Below are 27,530 nucleotides of genomic sequence, written 5' to 3'. Positions count from 1 at the left end.
ACATACAATCAATTTGTTCATTTTTTGTAATCATTTGTAACGTAACTAAGATTTGTACCTTTATTGATTTATATTTTTGAATATTCATGGAAAATCAATAATGCTAAATAAACAACCACATCCTTTTAAATGATTTACTCTGGTCTCTGAAAGACTTTGTGTTCAAGTTACAAATCCCTCATTTTAACATTTAACAAAGCATCCCTATGAAAATGTCAGTTTTATTAGACATAAATTGTGTTTTCCTTTGAGGTTGTGACGCGACACGCTTTGATTTCTCCTTCTGAAACACTTCCCAGCAACAAGCGTTGGAATCCTGTGCCTCAGAGTGTTTCTTCCAATTATATATTGTTGCTCTCCAGATAAAGTATAGTTAATCTAGTAAGCTGTAAATCCTATTTGCACTTGACATCTGTCAATGGTAGGGAGAAACACATAGAGCTTTATGCTGTCGAGCTGCTATACCGACTTGCAAAACTGCTGAAAACAGTATTCCGCTATAGAGGAGGACAGGATACTGAAGATTTCAACCTCTAAAGAGCTAGGAAAGATGGAGGGTCAACAAGAAAAAGCATACTTCATGGACTGTCTACTTATAATCTAGCCTTCTTTTTGTTTTAGAATCTCAGGATGGGCTGCACACCTTCTCATAATGGCATTGTTCAAATTCTCGCAAAGAACACAGCTAAGCCTTTGAAGAGAAACAAAGCCCTGCTTCCACCCAGCCAGGATACCAATGGAATTACAGTTCCTTCGGCTAGTAACGAAAATAAAAGTTGTCGAAATGTCGGTGGTGAGCCTAAACAGACAAGCAGATTGCAAGAGTCAGAAAATGAAACTTATCATCGGGAGAAGGCTTACTCAGATGTCAGTGGTGGAGTTTCCAGGAGTGGGTCTTTTTCAGAAGACCAAAGAAGGAAAGAAACTCACAGAACAACTGATGAAGGAACGGTCAGCATGGCACGCCAAAAGAAAAGAACAGCTAGGAAGTACAGCTCCACTGGCTCAGAACGAGATCTGCAACCAGAGGGACAACAAGACGGCAATCCCAGGAGAGGCAGAAAGTCAAAAAGCCGTAAGTCTGGAAAACGTAGCAGGGGTGCAAAACACAATGACACTGTTTTTCAAGAAACAGAAAAGAAAGTTGACTTCCCAGAAATTCTGGTTAAGGCTCATCAGGACGCTTATGCCTTCTTGAACCCCAATCTTTCAAAATATGATGGTATCATATCTATGGCCAATCAGGCAGCACAGACCCAGCTTATCATGCAGCAGATGACCAGCTTCATGGCCCTGAGATTTGATGAGATCAACAAGTGTTTAGGAGAAATTGGTAAAGATGGAGAACATTTTCTGAGAGACGCAGGGAGCAACCTCACTTGGCCATGCGGAAAAGATGACCCTTCAGAACATCCAGATTTACTGCAACAGTTGCTACAGTATACAGTAAACAGAATGCAATCTGTAAACTGCACTGTATCTACTCTAACCACAAATGCCTTGCAGGACATCTGCAGCTTTCTACAGTCAGCTGTCAACTGTTTTCAGGAGAAGCTGAAGGAAAAAGAGCACCACGATGAAAACCTGCTGAAAATTATTAAAGCCTTGGAAAACTCTGCAACTGGTTCAACAGAGTCCCAGCCAAATGATATAACTCTGTATTCTGAGGACAGTGGACTTGGGGGGGACAACGAATCCATGCGAGGATGGAGGACTCCTGATAAAATGGAAAGACGGGCAAGTGTTGACACATGTCGACAGCAGAGTTTGGCTAGAAGTGAAGGGATAACAGCACAACAACAATCAATACTTAAAAGCAGTGTGGCAGATTCTTCTGGAGATTTGAAGACTGGGTCTGACAGAAAAGAAAAAGATAATGACCTGTCTCGGACAAAGTCAGAAAATCCAAGAGTTAGCAAGCAAATCAGCTTCACCAGCAGCCTCTCCACAAGCTCACTGGGGACCACTGCAACACTAGAACAAGATAGCAATCACGATCAAGACCCAGAAGAGTCAACAAGCAGTGATGACAGCTATGAGGCAAGTGAAGACAACAGTTTTGGAAGTCAGATTACCTTACCTCAGAGGCCTCTAACCTCTCCAGCAGGAACGTATGGCTATAAACACTCACCCAAATGGATAGAAAATCCAGAAAATGAGGAAATGTCACTAAAGATGAAAGAAGCCATAAGTGAAAAAATCAAATTTGTCCCTGGCAAATCAAACAGTGATGTGTGGACTAGAGAGGAAGTGAACTCAGAAGGGTTACGGCCTAGTACAGCAGATGGGAGCAACAGGAGAACCTCTAGGCACAGAAGGTCTAGGTCTGCAGAATCACTTAAAAGTCAAGCTGAAGATCCCACTCTCTTGGAACTTCAGAGAACACAAAAGGAATTGAACAAGAAGCTTGAACAATTTTATTCTTCAGATGGCTCAAGAAAGAAAGAACAATCACAAAACTGCAATATTAAATCCTTTGTGCATACAGGATGTTTGGGTTCAAGTGCTACTCCAACCAACAAACTGAAGGCCTGCCTTGATAAAAGTTTTAATATATTACCTAGTCAGGAAAAAATTTCTTTAAAGAAACAGGATAATGATGCAGCCAAAGACTCTATTTACCAAGACTATAAAACAACTGTTGCATTCGCTAAACATGCTGAGGACACCAAAGACGAATCTGCTTTTGTACAGCCAAGGTTAGAGGGTATTATTTCTCCTAGGCAGTCAGTGCGGAAGCTTATTCAGGCATTTAGCCCAGAAGATGTCACAGTCAAAAGCTCAAGTGGGAAAATGTTGGGGCCTCTTCGATGTGTTCGAAAATTTGGAGTTCCTGTTCTACCTCCCACAATTCCTGCCTATAGAGGATTACCACCTTTAAGTAATAAAGTTGCTAATTTATCAGAAGCCGATGCAAATCAAACAACTACAAGTACAAATATCGCCTCTCTACTCTCGTTCTCATCTCAAGATCCTAACAAGACTGAAACAAGTGAATCAGGAGTTGAGGACTTGGAGAACTTGCCTCCTCCGCCTCTTGAAATCCTCATGGATGATTCCTTTAACTTGCTTCTAAGAGATGATTATGAAAAAGAGAACACTTTACCTGGTCCAATAAGGAATACACCCTCAACTTCAAAAATAAAAGCATCAATAATTATTAAAGACTTATTACCAAACAAAAATAGTACAGAAACATACAGGCCCACGGTTAAGACTTCTAGTAAAAAAGAGTCAGTTGTCGGCATTAGAAAATTTTCTTTGCAGCCTGGCCAACAAAACAGAGAAAATGAGCAGGGACTGGATTGTTTGAGAAAACATGAAATAGATGAGGTGGCTCACTTGTACAAACAGTCACATAAAATAATCCCTTTACAGAACCCAAGTGATGGTGAAATAGTGAAGTCAGTCCCTCGTGCTGATTCTGGGGAGCAGTGTCCTTCATCATTAATGAAAGCAAAGCAAGGTCCACATACAGTACAGCGAAATGAAAAAAGTCCAACGACACAGAGGAGACCTTCCCCAACCAGGGCCATGACTTCCTCCCCACCAATTGAAAGAAAATTAGCAAGCCCTCCAATGAATAGGGCTGTAATGAAATCTCGTTTTCAGGTACAGCCTAGTCCCCCACCAGTTAAGAAAAACACCAGTCCTACAAGTTCTCGGGTGCCCAGTCCCCCAAGTCATACCAAGAATTCAAGTACTCCACCCCAACGAAAGCTTCCAAGCCCTCCTCAACTGCGAAGAGAACAAAGTCCACCAAGTCAGCGCAACCTGCCAAGTCCTCCTCAGACACGGAAACAGCAAAGTCCACCTAGCCAGCGTAAAGTACCAAGTCCACCAAGCAGCCGACGGGAACCTAGTCCCCCTTCTCATTATACACCTTCTCCCCCACATTCTCCATCCTTTTCGCATAGAGGATTAAGGCGCAGTTCTGATGACCCACCATCTTCTCCAAAAATGATTGGCAATGCACAATCAATATTTTGCCCATCATCTACATCCTTATTTGAAGCAAAACCTTCATCACCACCATGCACAAATAGTTTGGACGTTGTTTCTAAGCCAGCTTCGGTTTCTGTACTAAGACACAATTTATCAAGCCTCAAGTGCAGTGACCAGCAGAGAAGAGTTGCCATGAGTGCAGCAAATCCTCAACCTTTTGTTCGAAGATGTTATTCTGACCGAAGGCCAAGGGTCCAGCTACGTATTCCGACCTTTCCAACATCAGCCTCTACTTCTTCTCTCAGTGAATCTGCTCTCCAGCAACAATCTGGGTAAGAAATAAGCTTATCTTGTCCATTAACTAAAGATTATTAATTGGTTAAAGTGGAATTCTTGTAAAAAAAATGTCTAGGGGGAAGGGATAGTAGTTCCAGGGGCGTAGCAATAGCCATAGCAGCCATAGCATCTGCTATGGGGCTCTGAAGCATAAGGGGCCCAGGTGGTACTTATTGTATTCACCATTGACTTTCTTGTGTTTCTCCACCCTCAAACTTTGTCTCAGTGCTCATGAACTATGAGCAGTGTTGATTGCGTGAGAATGTAAATTGCCCAATTAAAGGGGCCCATACACCTAACGATTTTCCCGCCGATATACAGCCGTTTCGATCATAGTGATCGAAACGACTGTGAAATCTCCGCGCACACCGATAACAGAATGATTGATGTCCGTCCGAAATCGATCGTTCCCGTCGATTCCCGTCGACCCATCCGTGCGGAAGATTTTTCTCAGTCGCCGGCGGGTCGGGAGTGCGTCGTTAGCGGCGTTCGCATGCCCGACGACCGGCGCAATACAGCAGTAATACATTACCTGCTCCAGCCGGCGCGAGTCCCCTGGTCTTCTTCTCCGCTTCGGGCTCCAGACCGTTTCTTCTCCGCTTCGGGCTCCAGAGCTACACAGAACTTCCTGTCCCGGCAGGAAGTTTAAACAGTGGAGCGCCCTCTACTGTTTAAACTTCCCATGGACAGGAAGTTCAGTGAGCGGAGCGGATCCGGAGCGGAGAAGAAGACAGCGGGGACTCGCGCCGGCTGGAACAGGTAATGTATGAGAGGGGGGGGGGGGGGCGGTAGCTCCACAGATTGTGATCGTTTTCATGCTGAAATCGATTCACAATCTGTTTGCAGTAAAGGTGGCCATACAATCCCTCTGTGATCAGATTCGCTCAGAGAGGGATCTATCTGTTGGTCGAATCTGATGGCAAATCGACCAGTGTATGGCCACCTTAACTCATATCCATAAGGTAGAAGCAGGTGGCATTATTTAAGAGTGCCTACATCTGAGGGCCCCGTGAAAGTTTTGCTGTAGGGCCCCAATGATCTCTAGCTACGCCACAGAGTAGTTCTGTAATGCTTTTATTTACAGTATATCTGCATTTTGTTTGAGAGATTTATGTAAGTAGACTTGAACTATCCCGAGTCTAGGCCTGGAGTGGGGGCTCTGAACTGATAATTGGACCGCATCAATGAATCATACAAATAGTTAAAGGACAGTAAGCATTTCAGTTGTCTAAATTTTCATTCAAGCAGATTCAAGGCAAGGCAAAATGTTTTGTTTAACTGGACCATACCATACCTCTTTAGCACTCTTCTCAATTGAGCCTATTTATTCCCTTACAAGGAAGGGTGCAGATTGTTTTCACTTTGAAGAAAGGGTGCAAATTGTTTTCAGTGTCTATTACATGTGCATGGTGTACATCACTGGCATGTTAGTGCGAGTCCTTGTCTGGACCCATATTTACTATACGTTCCTGAAATGTTGGATATATTATATATGAATATGGTTCCTGCTTGGATAAAATATTCCCAACTTAATTAAACTAACTTCAGGCAAGATATTTACCTAAGTCGAGGGAAGGCTATAGCTATCATAGAGCCTTCCTGGTCCTCAGACCGTGCCTTCGTTCCAGCAAAGTCAAATACCTCTTCGGCACTCCTCATGCAGGCTTTGGAAGTACTTTTGCTTGTGAAAACTAGCATAGTCATGTTAAGCATGCGCAAGTCAACTCTTGCGTATGCGCAGAACAGATGCGCCTGTCTTTGGAAACACTCTGGGATGCACTACTTCAGAAGACTGCAGAGGAGTACCAAAGACACAGTCAACTAGAGACAGCACTAGAATGATGGGGACCAGGAAGGCTCCTTGGTATCCACAACCTTCCTTCTATATAGGTATTTATCTAACCTGCTCACTTTAGGTTTGCTTTAAGTGCTTACCGGCATTTTACTATTCATATGACTCTGCTTAGGGAGATTTCCCTAAATTGTCTTAGTGAGTGAAAGGGTCACCAAGAACAGGAAGTGAAACAAACTGCAACCCCCCACCGCCAGGACACAGACAACAGCCAATGAACTTTCCTTAAAGGACACCCAAGGCGAAAATAAACTAATGAAATAAACAATTGTATCTATCTTCCTTCTCCTAAAAGTGACTTTTTAAGATATTTCTCAGTTTTATTTTATGTTAAAATCTACTTTTTAAGTTTTTATTTTTTTTTGCTCAATGACACATTCATGGAAGTATGCCAGAGCTAAAATCTATGAACTATTGATTCTTTTTATCTCTTTCCTGCTCTCAGAAGCCATTTTCTGCTAGGAAAGTGTTTTACAGTTGGAATTTCTTTCAGAAAGAGAAAGGAAAAAAAAGGAACACAGCATAGTTATATGTGTGCTAGGCACTGTACATACCCATGTCTATTTCATCATGTCACCTCGGGAATCCTTTAACCATTTATACCGCCTGGACGTGATTGTCACGTCTAAGCAGCTGCTGTAGAGCTGGTGCGCGCTCCCGCCCGTGCAGCCCCCCGGTAGCCCGGAGATCAAAGAATGGGAACATTGTTCCCTTTCATTGATCTATGCCCCCGGCAGAAAAAAAATTTCTGCCCAAAAAAAAAAGTTTACTGTCCTCTATATGCTTCCTGGAAGCAAGCTCTTCGCTTCCAGGACTAAAAAAAAAAAAAATCTCACTGTGGTCATCTTTTTTAATAAAATAAACCCACATTATTACATTTAAAATTAACTGTTTACCTCCCACACCAAAAATGACCCAAATAAAATGTTTTATGAAAAAAAACATAAATAGTTACCTACTCTGGTTGCTTCAGAGTATTGTCACCTACTTTTTTAATATGCATGTGAAGAGGGTATATTGCAACAGTGCACAGTGACGTAGCTAAGGCGCTGTGGGCACCGATGCAAATTTTACATCGGGGCCCCCCTCAAGCACTCTATACATAATTGATACAGCGCACCAAAAAATAGCAACAACAGCGTCAGAGGTGCTAGAAGGGAATGGGGAGCAGTTGTTTCATGATTACCACTATTCAAAGTATCTATAGAAGGGATTATTATGTGCACAGGACCAATAGAGAGCTAATACTGCAGTTGAGGGAGGGCCTCACTGGCCCAAGGGCCCCAATGCGGTCGCAACCTCTGCACCCCCTATTGCTACACCCTGGTCCGAACATTTTTAAAATTATAAGCTTGTAAATAGTGATGGACGCAAAACTGAAAAAGTGCACCTTTATTTCCAAATAAAATGTTGGCGCCATACATTGTGATAGGGACATAATTTAAATGGTGTAATAACCGGGACAAATGGGCAAATAAAATACATAGGTTTAATTATGGTAGCATGTATTATTTTAAAGCTATAATGGCCAAAAACTGAGAAATAATGATTTGTTTCCATTTTTTTCTTAATATTCCTGTTAAGATGCATTTAGAAAAAATAATTTTTAGCAAAATGTACCACCCAAGGAAAGCCTAATTGGTGGTGGAAAAAACAAGATATAGATCAATTCATTGTGATAAGTAGTGGTAAAGTTATTGGTGAATGAATGGGAGGTGAAAATTGCTCTGATGCTTAAAGTGAAAAATACCTGCGGGCTGAAATGGTTAATTAGCCCCGGCATGGCGGAGTGGGATAAAAGTCCCGGGGAAAAATCAGGATTTGACGCACAGCAGTGTTTTAAGAGCAGAAATCACATTGCATGTGTATACATCAATCAGGTAGTGTAATTAGTGTACTGCTTCACACTGACAGACTAAACTCACTGTGTAACGCACCGCAAACATGCTGGACTGGTGCGCACCATGGCGAGAGTGCAGGCAATGGCGGTTTTCAAGCCCATATGGTGTCGGGCTAAGGGTAGCTGAATGACAGAACAACAGTGACTGAGTGTCCAGTTGATCGAATTTGGTCTGTCCACAATGAAGCAACGACCTTATTTTCTATCTTCTTGGGTGAGGTGTGCCCCCCAACATACTCATTTAGCCGTTCATTGCTTCATTGTGATACGCAAGCCCCTTCACCGCGGCAAGGTAACGATCACGAAGGGGAATTGGCACATGTACATGCCTTTTGTTTTGTTTTTGCAGCCGCAGTGCAGCCATAAAAATTAGGCAGGCATGTACACGCACCAGAAAAATTATTATAGTGGCCGCTGCTAGCAGCGGCCTTAAAAATTCAGGAATCCACCTGGAGTCCTGGACCCTGTTGGTGGTGACAGAGAAGGCAGTCAAGCGGCCTGCAGGCAGAGATGCTGTGTGGGGACCAAGTTAGTCTTGGGGCAGGCAGTCACACGGCATGCAAGCAGAGATGCTGTGTGTGGGGACTGACTTAGTCTTCAGGCAGGCCTGACCGTTCTTTGCAGACCATGCATCCGTGGTCAGATGGACCCTTGACCCAATGCTGTGTGCCAGAGATGACACCACTTGCCTTTCAACATCACGGTACAGTTTGGGTATCGCCTTTTTTTATAAATAATTGCGTGATGGTATCTTACACTGCGGTGTGTGGCTTTGCTTTTTTGTGCATCTTTTCCTCAGGTGGTCATCCCATTGCAGTTTGGGCTTTGGTAATCATGTGCCTTCGTAAGGTAGTTGTCCCTACGCGGGTCTTGGTCTTTCCACGGCTCAGTGTACAGATGGCATTGCTCTCATCTGAGGCAGACACACAAAAAAATTTCCACACCGCTGAGCCCCCCTGGGGTGATGGCACTTTGGTGATGACTGCCGACGGAGTGTTAAGTAGGGTGCCAGAATCAGAGCAGGAGGAGAAAGATATGTCACACTTCCGTGAGGAAGATGAGGTGTTCTGTGTTAAATAGTCAACTACGTCCTGACAATATTGGGGGTTGATGGCACGTGCCTTCTTCTGAACACTGTACTTTGGTCGAGGGCCGCACAAAATCACGACAGCGCTACATCGAACAGACCTGCCAGGTGGCCTGCCTCTTGTTTTGTCCATATTGGGGGGGATGAAGTGAAAGGTATGCACTGACTTGACTGATACAATGTGCGGTTACACAGGTGCAATGAACAGGTTGCAGTGACTGCTGGTACAACAATGTGCGGTTACACAGTTGCAGTGAACAGGTATGCACGGACTGGTATTACAAATGTGCAGCTGTCACACACACAGGTACCGTGAACAGGTATGAAGTGACTGGTATATAATATAACACTGCGTGCGGTCACGTAGGTGCACTGAACAGGTATGCAGTGACTGGTATCAATACAATGTGCAGCTGTCACACACACAGGTACCGTGAACAGGTGCAGTGACTGGTATAGAACACTGTATGCTTCTGTCACGCAGCTGCAGTAAACATGAACAGGTATGCAGTGATTGGTATTGCAAATGTGCAGCTGTCACACACACAGGTACCGTGAACAGGTGCAGTGACTGGTATATAACACTGCGTGCTTCTGTCACGCAGGTGCAGTGATTGGTATTACAAATGTGCAGCTGTCACACACACAGGTACCGTGAACAGGTGCAGTGACTGATATATAACACTGCGTGCTTCTGTCACGCAGGTGCAGTAAACATGAACAGGTATGCAGTGATTGGTATTACAAATGTGTAGCTGCCGTCACACACGTGCAGTGAAAAGGTAGTCACTGAATGTGCTGGGCCTGGCAGTGGCACAGTAGGAATTAGCAAGGAGACAAGGGCCAGCTGCGACTGACTGACAGGGCTGTATATGCAAGTGTTAGTGGGGGACACAGAAAAAAAAATAGATCACAAGAACAAGATTAGCTCTCAAAAGAGCTGTTGAGAGGTGCTTTTTAGCAATAAGTATCAGCAAGGAGCAAGCTAACAAGAGCCTAACTAAGCGTTCTCTATGTCTCTCTGCAGCAAGCTCTCCCTTCTCTAATTAATACAGCCACACGAGTGAAGGAAATGGCCGACGCTGCCTGCCTTTTATAAGGTGGGGGGCTCCAGGAGGGAATGCAGCCTGATTGGCTACTTTGTGTCTGCTGACTGTGATGTAGAGGGTCAAAATTGAGCCTAATGATGTAGTATGGGGGCGGGTTGAACTCGCATATAGTTCGCGGTTCGCCAGGAACGCGAACCACCAAAGTTTGCGCCAATCGATTCACCGGTGAACCCTTCGGGCCATCTCTAATGACAAAGAAAAACACTGTGGCTCCCTGTACACTGCATGCGATTCCGATTTTGATTTTTAATCGTTTTTTACATCCGATTCCGATTTTTAATAGTTACTGCATGCTGCGTTTTTTCCTCCGTTTTTCTGTTGATTGCATTCAGGTAAAATTGAAATTGCAAATCGGAATCGCAAAATGGATTTGCAGTGTGCAGGGAGCCTTATGGTAGCCATACATGGTACAATTTTTTATACAATCTTACCATTTCTATGTAATATAAGGGAACTGCCTAAATTATCCTTTCAGTATATTCACTTAAATTACCCTTATACTACATAGAAATGGTAAGATTGTATGAAAAAATGGTACCATGTATGGCCACCATGAAAGAGATCTCTGCAGTAGCAAATCTGACTTTAGGGTTGTGCAGCATTGCATAAAGGTTGCTTCAGAGTAATGTCATGGCAGCAGAATTCATATATCACCTCAATGTCAGAGTTTCAAAACAAGAAGAATACTGAGCCGTAGTGGTAGACCTTAATTTAGGGTAAAAAAAAAAAAAGGGGGGGGGGGATATACACAGTTTTGAGTATCCCTTGTCTTTCCTTCATGAATTTAAAGAGGAACTGTAGTGAATATAACATTGTGAATAAAATGGCTTATTTTTTACAGTATTTATAAATTATTTAGTCAGTGTTTGCCCTTTGCAAAACCTTTCCTCTTCCTGATTTACATTCTGAAATTTATCAAAGGTGGTGACATCTTTTGTCCTGTCATGTGATCTGTGCGGAATGTTTGTTACTGAGAGTTCTATACACAGAGGGAGATACTGCTTGCTTGGCAGTTGGAAAAAGCCATTGTTTTCAACAATGCAACAAGGTTCACAGACAGAAAACTGTGAGGACCATAGTCATGACATCACACTGGGGGGGGGGGGGGGGTGGACCCTAGTCATAATCTGCTAATTACTATTACGCAAAATTACGTGTACATTTTCACAATTACGCATATATATGTAATTACATATTTCGTAATTCAGTTGACTTTGTATAATCATTCGTAATTGCACATAAATATACGCGTATTTTACATGTAATTTTGTGCCGAGTGTGGCAGTGAATAGCACAACCCCCATACATGCTATTGCTACCAAAATTGCTACATATGTTAAGAAGAATAGTGAATACAAGAATAAAAAATAATTTTTCAAAAAGACATTGTAGTTTTTGAGAAAATCGATTTTAAATATGCCAAGAAAAATGTTTTTTAAACCCAGAAAAATTAGTTTAAAAACAATTATTTTTGTATATTTAAAATCGATTTTCTCAAAAACTACAAGGTCTTTTTGAACAATTCTTTTTGTAACTTGTACCCACTATTCTTCTTAACATATGTAGCAATTTTGGTAGCAATAGCATGTATGGGGGCTTTGCTATTCACCGCCAAACTCGGCACAAAATTACGTGTAAATTACGATTACATGCGTAATTACGATTAGGAACAATAAACTACAAAATTAATTATGCTATTCCCTCGAAATTTCGCATTACAATTACGATGCGCACGAGCATAATTTCTGCTCATCACTAACCACAATATCAGCCATACAGACCCCACTGATGATCTATTGGAGAAAAGGTAAAGATTTCTAATTTGAAAGGGGGTATTGGCTACTGTTTGGGGTTAGATTAAATCCTGGGTTAAAGTTCCTGTTTAAGAATAAATTAATTTTGGATATTTCTGTGACTAACATTCATGAAGTCCACCAACTGCCTCTTTTAGAGCATTTTTAACTATTTTATATCCTTTGACGCATCTGTACTCTTCTTGTTAGAGGGTTGTGTCCCCAGCCCATCCCTCAAAGAGTGACTGTTTTAACTCAAGCGGGGTTTGGTTTGTTCCCCTGTCTGTATATCAATTGGTCACCTATTGCAGTACCCACGTTTGTGTGTATACGGTACTTCAGTATAGTCCTATTCAGTGGCGTACCTAGGGCATTAAAAGACACACACACCCCTAAAAAAAATGGGTGTGGCCACAACCTGTGACGTGCTTTGTGGCAAAAATGGGCGTGGTCATGACCGGATGAGGGCAGAGCTAACTGTAATTTAAAGTATTAGCTAGTATAGTTGCCCCAGTATAGCTAGTAGTTTACCCCAGTATAGCTGCCCCCAGTGAAGCTAGTATAGTTGCCCCCAGTGAAACTAGTTGCCCCTAATGAAGTGAGTATAGTTGCTAGTATAATTGCCCCAGTATAGCTAGTATAGTTGCCCCAGTATAGCTAGTATAGTTGCCCCCAGTATAGCTGGTATAGTTGCCCCCAGTATAGCTGGTATAGTTGCCCCCAGTATAGCTAGTATAGTTGCCCCTAGTATAGCTGCCCCCCAGTATAGCTAGTTTAGTTGCCCCCAGTATAGCTGCCCCCAGTATAGCTAGTATAGCTGCCCCCAGTATAGTTGCCCCCAGTATAGCTGGTATAGTTGCCCCCAGTATAGCTGGTATAGTTGCCCCCAGTATAGCTAGTATAGTTGCCCACAGTATAGCTAGTATAGCTGCCCCTAGTATAGCAAGTTTAGTTTCCCCCAGTATAGCTAGTTTAGTTGCCCCCAGTATAGCTGGTATAGTTGCCCCCAGTATAGCTAGTTTAGTTGCCCCCAGTATAGCTAGTTTAGTTGCCCCCAGTATAGCTGCCCCCAATATAGCTAGTATAGCTGCCCCCAGTATAGTTGCCCCCAGTATAGCTAGTATAGTTGCCCCCAGTATAGCTAGTATAGTTGCCCCCAGTATAGCTGCCCCCAGTATAGCTAGTTTAGTTGCCCCCAGTATAGCTGCCCCAAGTATAGCTAGTATAGCTGCCCCAAGTATAGCTAGTATAGCTGCCCCCAGTATAGCTAGTATAGTTGCCCCCAGCATAGTTAGTATAGTTGCCCCCAGTATAGCTGCCCCAAGTATAGCTAGTATAGCTGCCCCTAGTATAGCTAGTATAGTTGCCCCCGGTATAGCTAATATAGTTGCTCCCAGTATAGCTGGTATAATTGCCCCCCAGTATAGCTGCCCCCCAGTATAGCTAGTTTAGTTGCCCCAGTATAGCTAGTTTAGTTGCCCCCAGTATAGCTAGTATAGCTGCCCCCAGTATACTTGCCCCCAGTATAGCTGGTATAGTTGCCCCCAGTATAGCTGGTATAGTTGCCCCCAGTATAGCTGGTATAGTTGCCCCCAGTATAGCTAGTATAGTTGCCCACAGTATAGCTAGTATAGCTGCCCCCAGTGTAGCTAGTTTAGTTGCCCCCAGTATAGCTAGTTTAGTTGCCCCCAGTATAGCTGGTATAATTGCCCCCAGTATAGCTGCCCCCCAGTATAGCTAGTTTAGTTGCCCCCAGTATAGCTAGTTTAGTTGCCCCCAGTATAGCTGCCCCCAGTATAGCTAATATAGCTGCCCCCAGTATAGTTGCCCCCAGTATAGCTAGTATAGTTGCCCCCAGTATAGCTAGTATAGTTGCCCCCAGTATAGCTAGTATAGTTGCCCCCAGTATAGCTAGTATAGCTGCCCCCAGTATAGCTGCCCCCAGTATAGCTAGTTTAGTTGCCCCCAGTATAGCTAGTTTAGTTGCCCCCAGTATAGCTAGTTTAGTTGCCCCCAGTTTAGCTAGTTAGCTAGTTTAGTTGCCCCCAGTATAGCTAGTTTAGTTGCCCCCAGTATAGCTAGTACAGTTGCCCCCAGTATAGATGCCCCAGGAGGGGGGAAGCAGCGCTAGAAGGAGGGGCAGCGGTGGGGAGGGGGGAAATATCCCCCCCCCTCCCTCACCTGGGACCCCTCCTTCTGCCTCTCTCCCCCTCCATAGATTAGCTGTGGCAAGTACGGGCTCGGCGGCGGGGAGACATGCGCAGAATTACTCACCACTTCCACGTTCCAAGCGCTGGCAGCGTCATGTCGTCACAGATCTCCGCCTTCAATGCCGCCCACTGTGCTTCCGCTAATCAGCAAGCACAGTGGGCGGCTTTGAAGGCGGAGATCTGTGACGACATGACGCTGCCAACGCTTGGATCGCGGAAGTGGTGGGTAATTCTCTGCTTGTTTCCCCACCGCCGAGCCGGCACTTGCCACCGCTAAATGGAGGGGGAGAGAGGCAGAAGGAGGGGTCCCAGGTGAGGGAGGGGGGGATATTTGCCCCCATCCCCACCGCTGCCCCCACTGCCCCTCCTTCTAGCGCTGCTTCCCCCTCCTGCTCTGCTGCTGTGGGGGGTCGTGGCGACACCCCCCTGGCTGTCTGTCACCCGGTGCGCCACACCCCCTGCGCCCTATAGTGGGAACGCCACTGGTCTTATTCACAGATTCTAAAAACACACAATGGCCCATATGCAATTAACTTTTTCTCCTGAGTTTTCTCATTGGAGATAATGTTTAATCATCTATTTAACCTCAGTCGTTTTCACTTTATGCATCCGAGCAATGTTCACCTCCCGTTCATTAGCCTATAACTTTATCACTACTTATCACAATGAACTGATCTATATCTTGTTTTTTCCGCCACCAATTAGGCTTTCTTTGGGTGGTACATTTTGTTAAGAGCTACCTTACTGTAAATACATTTTAACAGTAAGAATAAGAAAAACACTGAAAAAATTCATTATTTCTCAGTTTTCGCCCATTATAGTTTTAAAATAATACATGCCTCTATAATTAAAACCCACGTATTGTATTTGCCCATTTGTCCCGTTTTTTTTCACCATTTAAATTATGTCCCTATCACAATGTATGGCGACAATATTTTATTTGGAAATAAAAGAGCATTTTTTCCGTTTTGCATCCATCACTATTTACAAGCTTATAAAAAAAAATATAGAAATATTTCATCTTTACATAGGTATTTAAAAAGTTTAGACCCTTAGGTAAATTTTTTTTTTTTTTTTTATTGTAATGTTTTTTTTTTTATTATTAAACATTTTATGTGGGTATTTTTGCGAGGGTGGGATGTAAATAGTATTTGTTTGGGGTAAATATATGTGTATTTTTATTTATTTTTTTAAATTAAGATGTAGTTTTACTTTTTGGGTTTTTTTACATGACGTCACTCTAAGCGTACAATGTACGCTTAGAGGGACATACGCGGCAGAAAAAGCGAAACTTACGAGAGAAGCTGTCGCTTTTTCTGTGGCGGAGAGGAATCAGTGATCGGGCACCATGGCCCGATTCATTGATTCCTGGGCTAACGATCCGCGGTCGGGAGCGCGCATGTACGCGTGCGATCGGCCGCAGGAGCGCACATGTCCTCCTTGACGTAGAACTACGTCAAGGAGGACAAACTGGTTAAAATAACTTTTCAGCACTTGGCAACTGAAAAAGTACCAAAACGTAGGAGAGAACGTACTATGAAAATTATTTTGAGTATTGTTTTGCTTGCTGGTGAATTAAAGGGACATTTTTACAGATAACATTTTTACAGATACGTCAATGGGCCCCTATGGTGATGCTCAAACTTCCACCGCTACCGAGCACACACATTTCCTGCTTCCCTTCCTGCTCCCATACACCCGCTGTCCAAGTGAGAGAGAGGGCCTTGTGAAAACATTTATGCTTGTTGCCAATAGTAACTAGTTTGATTTGCACACCAGAACTGTTTAAATGATAACTGCAAGCAGAAAAATGTTGCAGAGGAACCAAAAGCCATTCTTACGTACAATGAGGAAGGCAAAATCAGGGCACAGACTTCCTGTGCTCATCAGACATTTAAAGGATAACTGAAGTGAGAGGGATATGGAAGCTGCCATAATTTTTCCCTATAAGCAATACCAGTTTCCTGGCAGTCCTGCTGATCATTCTAGCATCAGTAGTGTCTGAACCACAAATGGAGCTAATCTTGTCAGATCTGACAATAATTCTTGTTAAGGGTCTATGGCTAAAAAGCATTAGAGGCAGAGGATCAACAGAATCCTGCTGTGAAATCGCCGCGCACACAGCTGACAGAATGATCGATTTCCGTCCAAAATCGATCGTTCCCGTCGATTCCCGTCGACCCATCCGTGCGGAAGATTTTTCTCACTCGCCGGCGGGTCGGGAGTGCGTCGTTAGCGGCGTTCGAATGCCCGACGACTGACGCAATACATTGGTAATACATTACCTGCTCCAGCCGGCGCGAGTCCCCTGGTCTTCTTCTCGGCTTCGGGCTCCAGAGCTACACAAAACTTCCTGTCCTGGCAGGAAGTTTAAACAGTAGAGCACCCATTACTGTTTAAACTTCCCCTGGACAGGAAGTTCAGTAGCCGTAGCAGAGAAGAAGACATCGGGGTCTCGTGCCGGCCGGAGCAGGTAATGTATGGGGGGGGGGGGGGGCGGCAGCAGTGGTAGCTACACAGATTGTGATCGGTTTCAGGCTGATATCGATTCACAATCTGTTTGCAGTAAAGGTAGCCAAACGATCACTCTCTGATCAGATTCGATCAGAGAGGGATCTGTCTGTTGGTCGAATCTGTTGGCAGATCGACCAGTGTATGGCCACCTTTAAAGAGAACCAGGGATGAAGCACCCTCTTGTATTTTACCTTATAAATCAGTGGGAACATGACAGTAAACACCTAATCTGCTCTTTGTTTCATTGTTCTCTGTTTAATATGACTGTTATCAACTCTGATAAGAATCCCTGACTGAGCACTCAATCTAGCTTTGCTACGGAAAGATTATAGCTGAGTCTGTCTTCTCTGGTGTCTTTTCAAGCCCAAGCCTGCCCCCTTGTGGCTCTGCTATAATGACTCAGCTATAATTATTCCCTGCAAAGCCAGACTGAATGCTCAGTCCAGGAGTCTTATCACAGCTGATAACAGACACTTTTAGCAGTGAGGATGAAACAGAGAGCAGGGTAAGTGTTTTCTCTAATGTTCTTACTGATATATATGGTAAAATACACAAGAGTGCTTCGTCTCTGGTTCCCTTTAAACAGAGATGCTCGTCACGACCTTGTGATCACGAGTAGTTTTTTGCAATCACGAGGTCGTAATCGGCATTAGTGATCGGCTCTCGAACACGAATGCCGATCACTAATGCACTCCTGATTGCACTCGTTACCCAACTCCTGATCACAAGTTACTCGTGATCACTAGTCGGTATTCGTGATTAAAAACCCGCCGATTTTAACGGTTAATAGCAAAGCCCCCTTACATGCTAGAAACACCAAATTTGCCAGATATGTTAAAGAGAATCTGTAATGTTAAAATCACACAAAAGTAAACATACCAGTGCGTTAGGGGACATCTCCTATTACCCTCTGTCACAATTTCGCCGCTCCCCGCCGCATTTAAAGTGGTTAAAAACAGTTTTAAAAAGTTTGTTTATAAACAAACAAAATGGCCACCAAAACAGGAAGTAGGTTGATGTACAGTATGTCCATACATAGAAAATACATCCATACACAAGCAGGCTGTATACAGCATTCCTTTTGAATCTCAAGAGATCATTTGTGTGTTTCTTTCCCCCTGCATCTCTCATGCACTGAAGTTTCAGGCTGCTCTTTTCTTCCTGCAAACAGCTTTGCCCTTGTCTGTAATTCCTCACTATGTGAAAGCCCAGCCAGCTCAGAGGACGATTTATCCAGCTTGTAAAAGATAAGAGAGAAGAGAGAAGCTGCTCTAATCTAAATAACACACAGCAGTGTGCAGAGAGGGGCCAGGAGGGGGGATATGCATCACAGAACCACAACACTGAAGAACTTGGCAGCCTTCCAGACACAGGCTGACAAGTCTGACAAGTGAGAGATAAGTTGATTTATTACAGAGACTGTGATAGTACAAAGTGCTGCAGTAAGCCAGAACACATTAGAATAGCTTTTGGAACTTGTAGGATGATAAAAAACAGGATGCAATTTTTGTTACGGAGTCTCTTTAAAGGACTTACGAGGTGAAATGTGACATGATGAGATAGACATGGGTATGTACAGTGCCGTGCACAAAAATAACTAGTCTGTGTTCCTTTTTTTCTTTCTCTGCCTGAGAAAGTTAAACATCAAGTATGCAAGTGACAGTTTCTGTCTGGGTCGGGACCGGGTCAGACTATAGCATAACCCTCACTGATAAGTAATTACAGCCATAAAACGTTTTTCTGTCAGTAAATGGCTTTTAAGAGCAGGAAAGAGATAAAAAGGGTCAATAATTCATAGATTTGAGCTCTGGCATACTCAATGAAGGTGTCATTGAGCAGAGACAATGAAACAGTAAAGACTTAAAAACTAGATTTAAATATAAAATAAAACTGTGGGATATCTAACAAAGTCATTTTTAGGAGACGTAGGATAGATATAATTGTTTTTCTCAGAAGTGTATTTTCACCTCGTAAGTCCTTTAAGAAGAACAGTGGGAACAAGAGGACATTTTTTTTGTCAAAAAGACCTTATCATTTTTGATAAAATCGATTTTAACCTTTCAAAGGAAAAAAGTATACATTTAAATGCGGTAAATGACAGTTAATGTATTTACCGCATTTACACGTATACTTTTTTCCTTTGAAACTTTAAAATCGATTTTCTCAAAAACTATAATGTCTTTTTGAAAAACAAAATGCTCCTCTTGTTCCCACTGTTCTTAACATATCTGGTGTTTGGTGTTTCTAACATGTAAGGCGGCTTTGCTATAAACCGTTAAATTCGGCGGGTTTTCAGTCACAAATACCGACTCGTGATTACATGTCGTTATTCGACTCAAAACAGCACTCGAGTCGGATATCCCTTTCTACTCGTGATCACGAGTCAATTCGTAAGATGGGCGGAGTCAAATTTGTGATTGAGGGTATCCGAGCACCCTTTATGGCAGCCTCCATATATACCTCTCACTTCAGTTGTCCTTTAAAACATAAATGTATAAAATCTTTTGGGCCACTAAATAAATAAAAATGAAGAGGCAACTCCTAATTATCACCCCTTATAACTGTACACTAATTAAAGGGCAACTATCTCGAAAATATATTTAATTTAAAATGTGTTTGCACATATGTAGAATGTGCATTTGTCCCAGAGTAAAATGCACTATACGTTACTTTTTTCCTATTTTGCTGTTATGTATAGTAGGCCAGAATAATCTGACAGAAGTCAGAGAGCTGACTGGTTTTGGATTAGTCCAACTCCTCATGGGGGAATCTTAACCACTTCAGGACCATAGGCTTACACCCCTCCCCTCCCCCAAGTGACCGGGCTATTTTTTACAATTCAGGCCACTGCAGTGTTAAGGCCTCGCTGCAGGGCCGTACGACTCAGCACAAAAGTGATTCCCCTCCCCCCCTTTTCTGTCTGCCAACAGAGCTTTCTGTTAGTGGGCTCTGATCGCTGCTGCCATGTTTGTTTGTTTTTTAAAACATTTTTAAATAAATGTGTGTATTTTTTAATTATTTTTCCCTGCCCTCCCTCCCCCCGCCAGCCAATGACAGCGATCGGCTGTCAAGTTGCAGAATGACAACCACAGTATATAAGGCCTGGGTGTGATGGGTCCGAACACACTTGTGCATGTACACATCTTGAAAAAGTGTAGTTACGGTCACACCAAGGTGAGAGACTGAACTGATGACCAGGAAGTTACCTTAGGATGACACATATCTTAAGCTACGTACACACATACGACTACGATCGTTCGTACTGAACGACGAACAATCGTTTAATTGGATGGCAACCGACACGAGCTAACGACAGGTCAGAATATGTGTAACGATCTGATCGTTCATTAACGAACAATCCGGATATAGAGGGAATAAGTATACAGGAAAGTGCGTGGGTCATGCGACGGATATGACGATAACGAACGTTACCCGAACGCTCGGTAGATTTCAGAAAATGATGCAAAGGCACCATTATAGAAGGATTTTCCTAACTTTAGAGGTTGCTGCATTTGGGTTAGGTGTTGTTTGACGTTTTGTATACGTTACCAGTGCAGCAATGGCATCTCATCTTTCGAGAAAGCAAAGAGCAAGTGTGGCATTGTTAATTTTGCTGAAAGTGAGGCGCAACCATTTATTTCAGGAAAGTTACATCGCTGAAACGTCCGTTGTTGTCAATAATAGGAAGTGCGCATGTGCATTTATAAACTAATGACCGTTTCGTAACGTTGTACTACTTTTGCAAACGATCGTCGGTTAAAAAAATCCGCCAGGACAGAACTCTGTGTTGTAGCGATTTGTCTCGTTCGTCGTTTGCCTTAATGGTCGTTGGCTCTTTTTTTGTAACGATCGTCGTTAGTAATGATCGGGGAACGATCGTTCCAAACGACTATAGTCGCATGTGTGTACGCACCTTTAGGGTAAAAATGTAGTCAAATTAAAAAAATAATAATTTTCCCGATCTAAATAAATCTTTTCAATTACATATACAATTTTGGTTTTATAAAAAGAAAAAAAAATGGAAAATCAATCGATTTGATTGTATAGTGTCAATCACTTTTTCCAGATTTTTCAATAAAAAATGAACGATCATATAAGATTGAAAATAATTTTGGGGGGAATCAAAATCAAAAAATGTAGAAAATGAAATTTTTTATTCAGTGTGTTTGATATTTTTGAAAAAATCGATAATAAGTGTATGGTATATTGGTTCGATTTTTCTGAATCCTGTATGGCCACCTTAAGACTGCCCAAAATAAGCCCACATATGCTAAAAATGTCCTGCTGTCTGTAAAGTAATCAGAGCATCATATATGTACAGTATATATATATATATATATGTATGTATATGTGTGTATTTAGTATTAAGTCAACATATCCAGCATATTCCATCATTTTGGTCAAATCTATTTATGATCTATTGTCTCCCAAAAGCTGATCGATAAACTTCCAATCAACTTTGGACAGTTTAGAGAGGAACTGTGGTGAAAATAACATAATGAATAAAATTGCTTATTGTTTTCGATATTCATTTACAGATTATTTAGTCAGTGTTTGCCCCTTGTAAAATCTTTCCTCTCCCTGATTTACATTCTGAAATGTATCACTGGTGGTGACGTCTTTAGTTCTGCCAGGTGATCTGTGCAGAATGTTCATTACTGAGAGTTCTATGCACAGAGGGAGATGCTGCTTGCTTAGCAGCTGGAAAAAAATCCATTATTTCCCAGAATGCAATGAGGTTCACAGACAGGAAACTGTCAGGACCATGGTCAGGACATCACACTGTGGGAGCGTTTTTACCACAATATCAGCCATAAGACCCCCCTGATGATTTATTCAAGAAAAAGTAAAGATTTCTCGTAAAAGGGGGTATCAACTACTGATTGGGATGAAGTTCAGTCCTTGGTTACAGTGTACCTGAAGGGAAAAAAGTGCCCCTGGGGGGTACTTACCTCGGGAGGGGGAAGCTTCTGGATCCTAAAGAGGCTTCCCCCATCCTCCTCACCAGAGGGGGTCCAGCACTGGGACCCATGAAGATCCACTTGTCGGGAGCAGGGCCAGGCCAAGGCAGAGGTGAGAGAGGCTCTAGCCTCAGGGCGCAGTGCAGGAGGGGGTGCACAACTCACTCAGCTATCATTCTCCTATTGTATTGGAAGCAGAGAGAAATAAGGAAATGGGATACATGCCAGTGACTGCAAGCCAGATAACTAGAGATTAAGGTGTTATGGGGGTTGGGGGCTCTGAGGCACCTCTTAAGGTGGCCACACACGATACAATAAAATGATTCGATTTTACGGCAATTAGATAAAAACAATCGGATCTCCCGAAAAAATTTAAAGTTTTTTTTTTTTTTAATTCGATTGAAAAATCCGATCGGATTTCCCGTTTTCTTCGATTTTTATTGATCCGGAATGCCAGATATTTTTCTTCAATCTTTCTACAGATTGTATGGTGTGTGTTGGATTGTCAATTTATTAATATACACACCCTAGCAATTTTGTCAGAGTTTCCAATCATTTTTTATCATAATTGGGGAAAAATTGAACATAGGTGTGTGGTACATTGGTCAGATTTTTGAAATGTTACAATCAGTCAGAAAAATTGATTGCAATTCTTAAAGAGACTCTGTAACAAATTTTTCAGCCTTAGTTCTTCTATCCTATAAGTTCCTATGCCTGTTCTAATCTGCTCTGGCTTACTGCAGTCTTTCCTAACTGCACTGTCTCTGTAATAAATCAATGTATCTTTCCTCTGTCCTGTTTGTCGGGCTAAAGCTTGATTGTGTGGAATGTGCAGGGCTGCTTGTGATTGGTAGAAGCGATACACACCCTCTGCAGGCCCCCTGCATACTCTGAATGACTCATACACTATGCTTAGCTGAGCCTATTAGAAGCTGGTTAGTTTGTTTGTAAACACTGCCTAAAACTGTTAATTACAAGCCAGGATTGCAGCAGAGAGTGGCAGAAACAGCACAGAGGGGCACAGGAGAAAATAATGAATAGAATGGTATGCTTTTTGTTGTAAGAATATTAGAGTACAGATTCTCTTTAAATTGAACAGATATTTAAAAAATTGTATGGTGTGTGGCCGCCTTAAATGCTGGATACACGTTGCGATTTCTTGCTCGATCTGCGGGATCGATTCGATTATCTCCAACATGTTCGATCGGGTTTCGATGGATACAGCCGTCAATTTTGCATATTAAGTATGCAAAATTGACGGCTGTATCCATCGAAACCCGATCGAACATGTTGGAGATAATCAAATCGATCCCACGGATCGAGCGGGAAATCGCAACGTGTGTACCCAGCATAAGTCTAATAGCAATCAGTGTGTGACGGCTGAGGTGGAGGGATGGGGGGACACACTTTGGTGTCTCAGCCTTGGGTGCTGGAGGACCTTGTCCCGGCTCTGCATACACGGACCTTACTCACGCATGGCCACTCTGTGAATGTGGTCGCCCATGGCTGGGAGAAAATGAAGAGGGCCCCGGCAGGGCCGGGCCGAGGCATAGGCTGGAGAGGCTCCAGCCTCAGGGCGCAGTGTAGGAAGGGGCGCAGAATTCATTCAGCTGTCATTCCCAATTGTGTTTGAAGCAGAAATAAATAAGAAAAGGGGATACATAGCAGTGACAGCAAGCCAGATAACTAGATATTAAGGTGTTGGGGAGGTTGAGGGCCCTGGGGCACCTCTTAGTTTCATAGTAATCAGTGTGTGACGGCTGGGGTGGGAGGGATAGAGGGGCGCACTTTGGTGTCTCAGCCTTGGGTGCTGGAGGACCTTGTCCCGCCTCTGGTCGGGAGCCTCGTTCAGGCACAGTATTAGTGTCCCCTCAAGCTCCTGCAGATATAGCCAAGCCTGATCGGGTCCGCTCTACTGTACAGGCACAGATGGCCCACACCTGCGTAGAGCAGACCCGATTGGGCTTGGCTATTTCCGCTGGAGCCCAAATGGCAAGTCGCTCACTAGTGCACCTGTGCAGGGAGGTGCATGTAAATATTGTCGCTGTGGGGCATCATTGGGATCCAGAGGCTTCCCCTTCCTGAGGTAAGTATCTGGGGTTCTTTTGTTTTTTATTAAAGTCACAGGTGTCCTTTCATAATATACAAATTACTTCAAGCCTAGACACTGTACTATACCTGCTTTATGAAGAACCTGTTATATTGAATGATTTACATTTTCTGATTTTCATGAATAATTGTTTGAATTCTGAGCAAGAAAGACTTTTTGTATTTTTCATGTAATAAAGTAAACAAAACCTTTCTTACAGCCCCCTCTATGGGAGGAAGGGAAGGTTAGTAGTTGGGGATCCCCTCACATCTCTGGCCCCCCTGCAGTCGCAGGGGCTGCTTCCTTGTAGTTACCCCAATTACTGTAATCTACTTTTGTGGTATTCTGAGAACTATATTATCCCTCTTATTATATAGTTAGTATTTGATTGGGATGTGGTCAAGCCTGGAGTTACCTCAAAGGAGTCTATAGACACAGATGCCCTGGCATCCTAGATTTCACCCTCCATGAACCTACAAACCAAACCACACGTGTGCTGGCTGTCCCAGTTATCACTTCTCCCTTACTTCCCTTGGCCATCATAGGTAGCTACAGGTGTCTCTTAGCATTAGATAGCCAGAGGTACCCTCAGTTACAACCTCCCTAGCGGTATTGACGGTAATAACAACAACAACAAATAACATTTGTAAAGTGCTTTTCTCCCGTGGGACTCAAAGCGCATAAGCATGGCTTCGACCATCGTGGTACAGAGGAAGAATTTTATAAGTCTGGAAATGCCAGGCTAAACAGGTGGCTTTTCAGTCTGGATTTGAATAGCTCCAGGGATGGTGCTGTCTTTACTGGGTGTGGCAGGGAGTTCCAAAGAGTAGGGGCAGCATGACAGAAGGCTCTATCTCCAGATTTTTAGAGGTGCACTCTGGGAGTGACCAAGTTTATAGAACTTGCTGATCTGAGGTTGTGAGAGGTGTGGTGCAGCTTCAGCAAGTCCTTCATGTATCCAGGGCCCAGGCTGTGCAGGAGATTTGAATGTCAGCAGTCCAATCTTGAAGAGTATTCTCCATTCTACTAGTAGCCAGTGCAGTGAGCGAAGGATCGGTTTAATGTGACAGTGGCGAGGCTGGTTTGTTAGCAATCTGGCAGCAGCATTCTGCACTAATTGCAGGCGACACAGGTCCTTTTTGGGGAGGCCAGCATAAAGGGCATTGCAGTAGTCCAGCCGTGATGTGATGAAGGCGTGGACTAGGATTGGAAGATCCTCTGGGGGAATCAGATGTTTAATCTTTGCAATGTTCTTCAGATGAAAGTAGGAAGATTTAACAACAGATGAAATTTGGTTTCTGAAACTCAATTCCCCATCGAATAGTACGCCAAGGCTGCGCACAAGGTTGGAGCTGTTTATGTCTGAATTCCCAATCCTGATTGGTGTTGCTTTAGGATAGAGCTGTTTTGATGGCGAGTGCTGGCTTTGGACAAACAGGACCTCAGTTTTGTCAGCATTCAGTTTCAACCAGTTATCATTCATCCATGCCTGTAGCTCAGCTAAGCAAGAGTTTATTTTTGGGGTAGGGTCTGTTCCACCAGGTTTGAAGGACAGGTATAGCTGTGTGTCATCGGCGTAGCAGTGGTACGTCAGGCCATGTCGTTGGATAAGTGTACCGAGTGGCAACATGTAGATTGCAAACAGCAGAGGGGATAAGATTGATCCTTGTGGCACTCCAAATTGTAGAGGTGCAGGTTTGGACATTATAGGACCTACGGATACTCTCTGTGTTCTGTCAGTCAGGAATGATCTGAACCACTGGAGGACTGATCCACTGATGCCACAGTACTCCTGCAGTCTGTTAAGCAGGATTTCGTGGTCAACTGTATCAAAAGCCGCTGAGAGGTCCAACAAGATTAGGATGGAGCTTCCCCTCTGTCCCTTGCCATGAGCATATCGTTGCAGACTTGGATAAGGGCTGTTTCACAGCTGTGGTGTTTCTTAAAGCCATATTGTCGAGGGTCCAGGATGTTGTTTATGGACAGCCTGGTTTCAAGTTGCAGATAAACAGCCTTTTCAATAACTTTACCTAAGAAGGGGAGGTTGGAGACAGGTATGTAGCTGCTCATAGCATCTGGATCCATGGAAGGTTTTTTTAAGAAGGGACTTGATGATTCCTTCTTTTAGAGAGGTAGAGAGCAATTTACTATTTTGTGAAATGCTGGACCAAGCAGGTCAGGGCATTTCAGCATATGTTTAGTTGGTCCAGGGTCCAGGTCACAGGTTGTCTGGCGGAGGCGTCGGAGGATGTCTGAGATCTCTTCCTCACTGATACTTTTGAAGTCAGTCCAGGGTGTTGGGTTGTTTTTGCAACTAGACGTCCATACAACACATACTGTGAACAGTATCGATGTGCATACACGTCAATACTCTCCTGCACTGTATACTAGACCCTTGCTCGACACATTTTGGCAAGTTACAGGGGGAAAAAAGGTTATAGTTAATTGGATCAATTTTGCTCAGAAATCCTGGGGAAATTGAACGCCAGAGAGGTTAAGTAGCTAGAGGTGACTCTGTCTGGTCAGTGTAATGCTGAGACCTGGGTGAGTAACCTATCATTTACACTAAGCTCAGGACTCTGCATAGGGAAAGAGGGAGGTGCTAGGGGAGTGAGCCGCCTTTCCCTCATCAGGCGCCTGTAGGCACCTGCCCTGGGTATGGTGGTCCACCCTATTAAGGGCTTCTTTTGCCTTTCTCCTAAACATAATATACACAATCTAGTTACCTTAGGAGAGGAGCAGTCAAACTCATTGTTTGCCAACATCTCTTGTATTATATACATTTGTGTACCTGTCAAGACTTGTCCTATTATTTGCTGTGTTTACATTTAGTCTCTGTTTATTTGGAGTTTATGTTGCCATTTTTATGATGTTTGCTTTATCTGGTACCCTTTCCGTTTCAGGTTCAATAACCATTCCCTCAGTTACTGGTATAAAATGCAACTTTGCTAACAAAGCCTTACATGTTTTCCCCCCTGCTAATTTGGGCGTATGGCGGCAGCCCTGCTGCTATATGTCACTCCTCTGAAATCTTTTCATCTGTAAGGAGTTGTGTAATTTTTTCATGGAAACTGAACTCATGATTTATTGATGTAAACATTCTGTATGTTCTTAGGCATGTAACAAGGTCTGCTGCTTGTAGAAGCCACACGCCCAGCAATTGAGCAGTACAGGAGCTTGTGTCAATATCGTGACTGCGTTTAGATTGATGTCTGGATGGGAACAAGTGGGATGCGCAAGTGCAGTCATGCCAATCCTTTTAACTTTCCCAGTTTACATAATCCTGTCCACCGGAGAGATACAATTACGTAAATTGATGGCTCAGCAAAAAGTGATTGTTATTAATGTTGGAGTTGGGAGATTACGGTTTTTACTCATATCAGTGAAAAACATTTCTTAAAACAAACCTGAACTTAAAAATATAAGTCAAAATAAACATGAACACGTCATACTTACCGCCACCGTAGTCTACTCATCAATCTGTTTCTCCTTTCCTCTTGTACACTGTTATAGATGGAATTCTCCATCCTCCATTTTAAAAATGGCAATCACCATGTAACAGCTTCCGGGTCAGCACTCCGTTAACCTGTCATATTGCCAAATTGAGGCTTAGGGAAACATGGATATTACCTTGCACATCAGCTGTCCTTTCAGTTATAACTGATAACAACTTTTATGGTGAAAAAAAGGCCCTGAGTGCCCTTTTACACTTAATGCATTGGAATGTGTTGTGT

General features: G+C 43.2%; 1 protein-coding gene across 1 annotated transcript in view; it reads left to right on the top strand.

Annotated features, from left to right (window-relative positions):
* The first annotated feature begins 422 nt into the window (after positions 1-422).
* PCARE (photoreceptor cilium actin regulator) overlaps positions 423-27,530 on the top strand; it is a 48,389-nt gene continuing 21,281 nt past the window's right edge. Inside the window, exon 1 of the mRNA XM_068232759.1 lies at positions 423-4,277. Coding sequence (XP_068088860.1) covers positions 631-4,277 — 3,647 coding nt within the window. The 5' untranslated portion in view covers positions 423-630. The remainder of the gene's footprint in view (positions 4,278-27,530) is intronic.

The sequence above is a fragment of the Hyperolius riggenbachi genome, chromosome 4 (genome assembly GCF_040937935.1).
Source record: "Hyperolius riggenbachi isolate aHypRig1 chromosome 4, aHypRig1.pri, whole genome shotgun sequence".
NCBI lineage: Eukaryota > Metazoa > Chordata > Amphibia > Anura > Hyperoliidae > Hyperolius > Hyperolius riggenbachi.
Note: the sequence above shows the minus strand (reverse complement) of the source record. Positions and strands in the feature narration are given on the sequence as shown.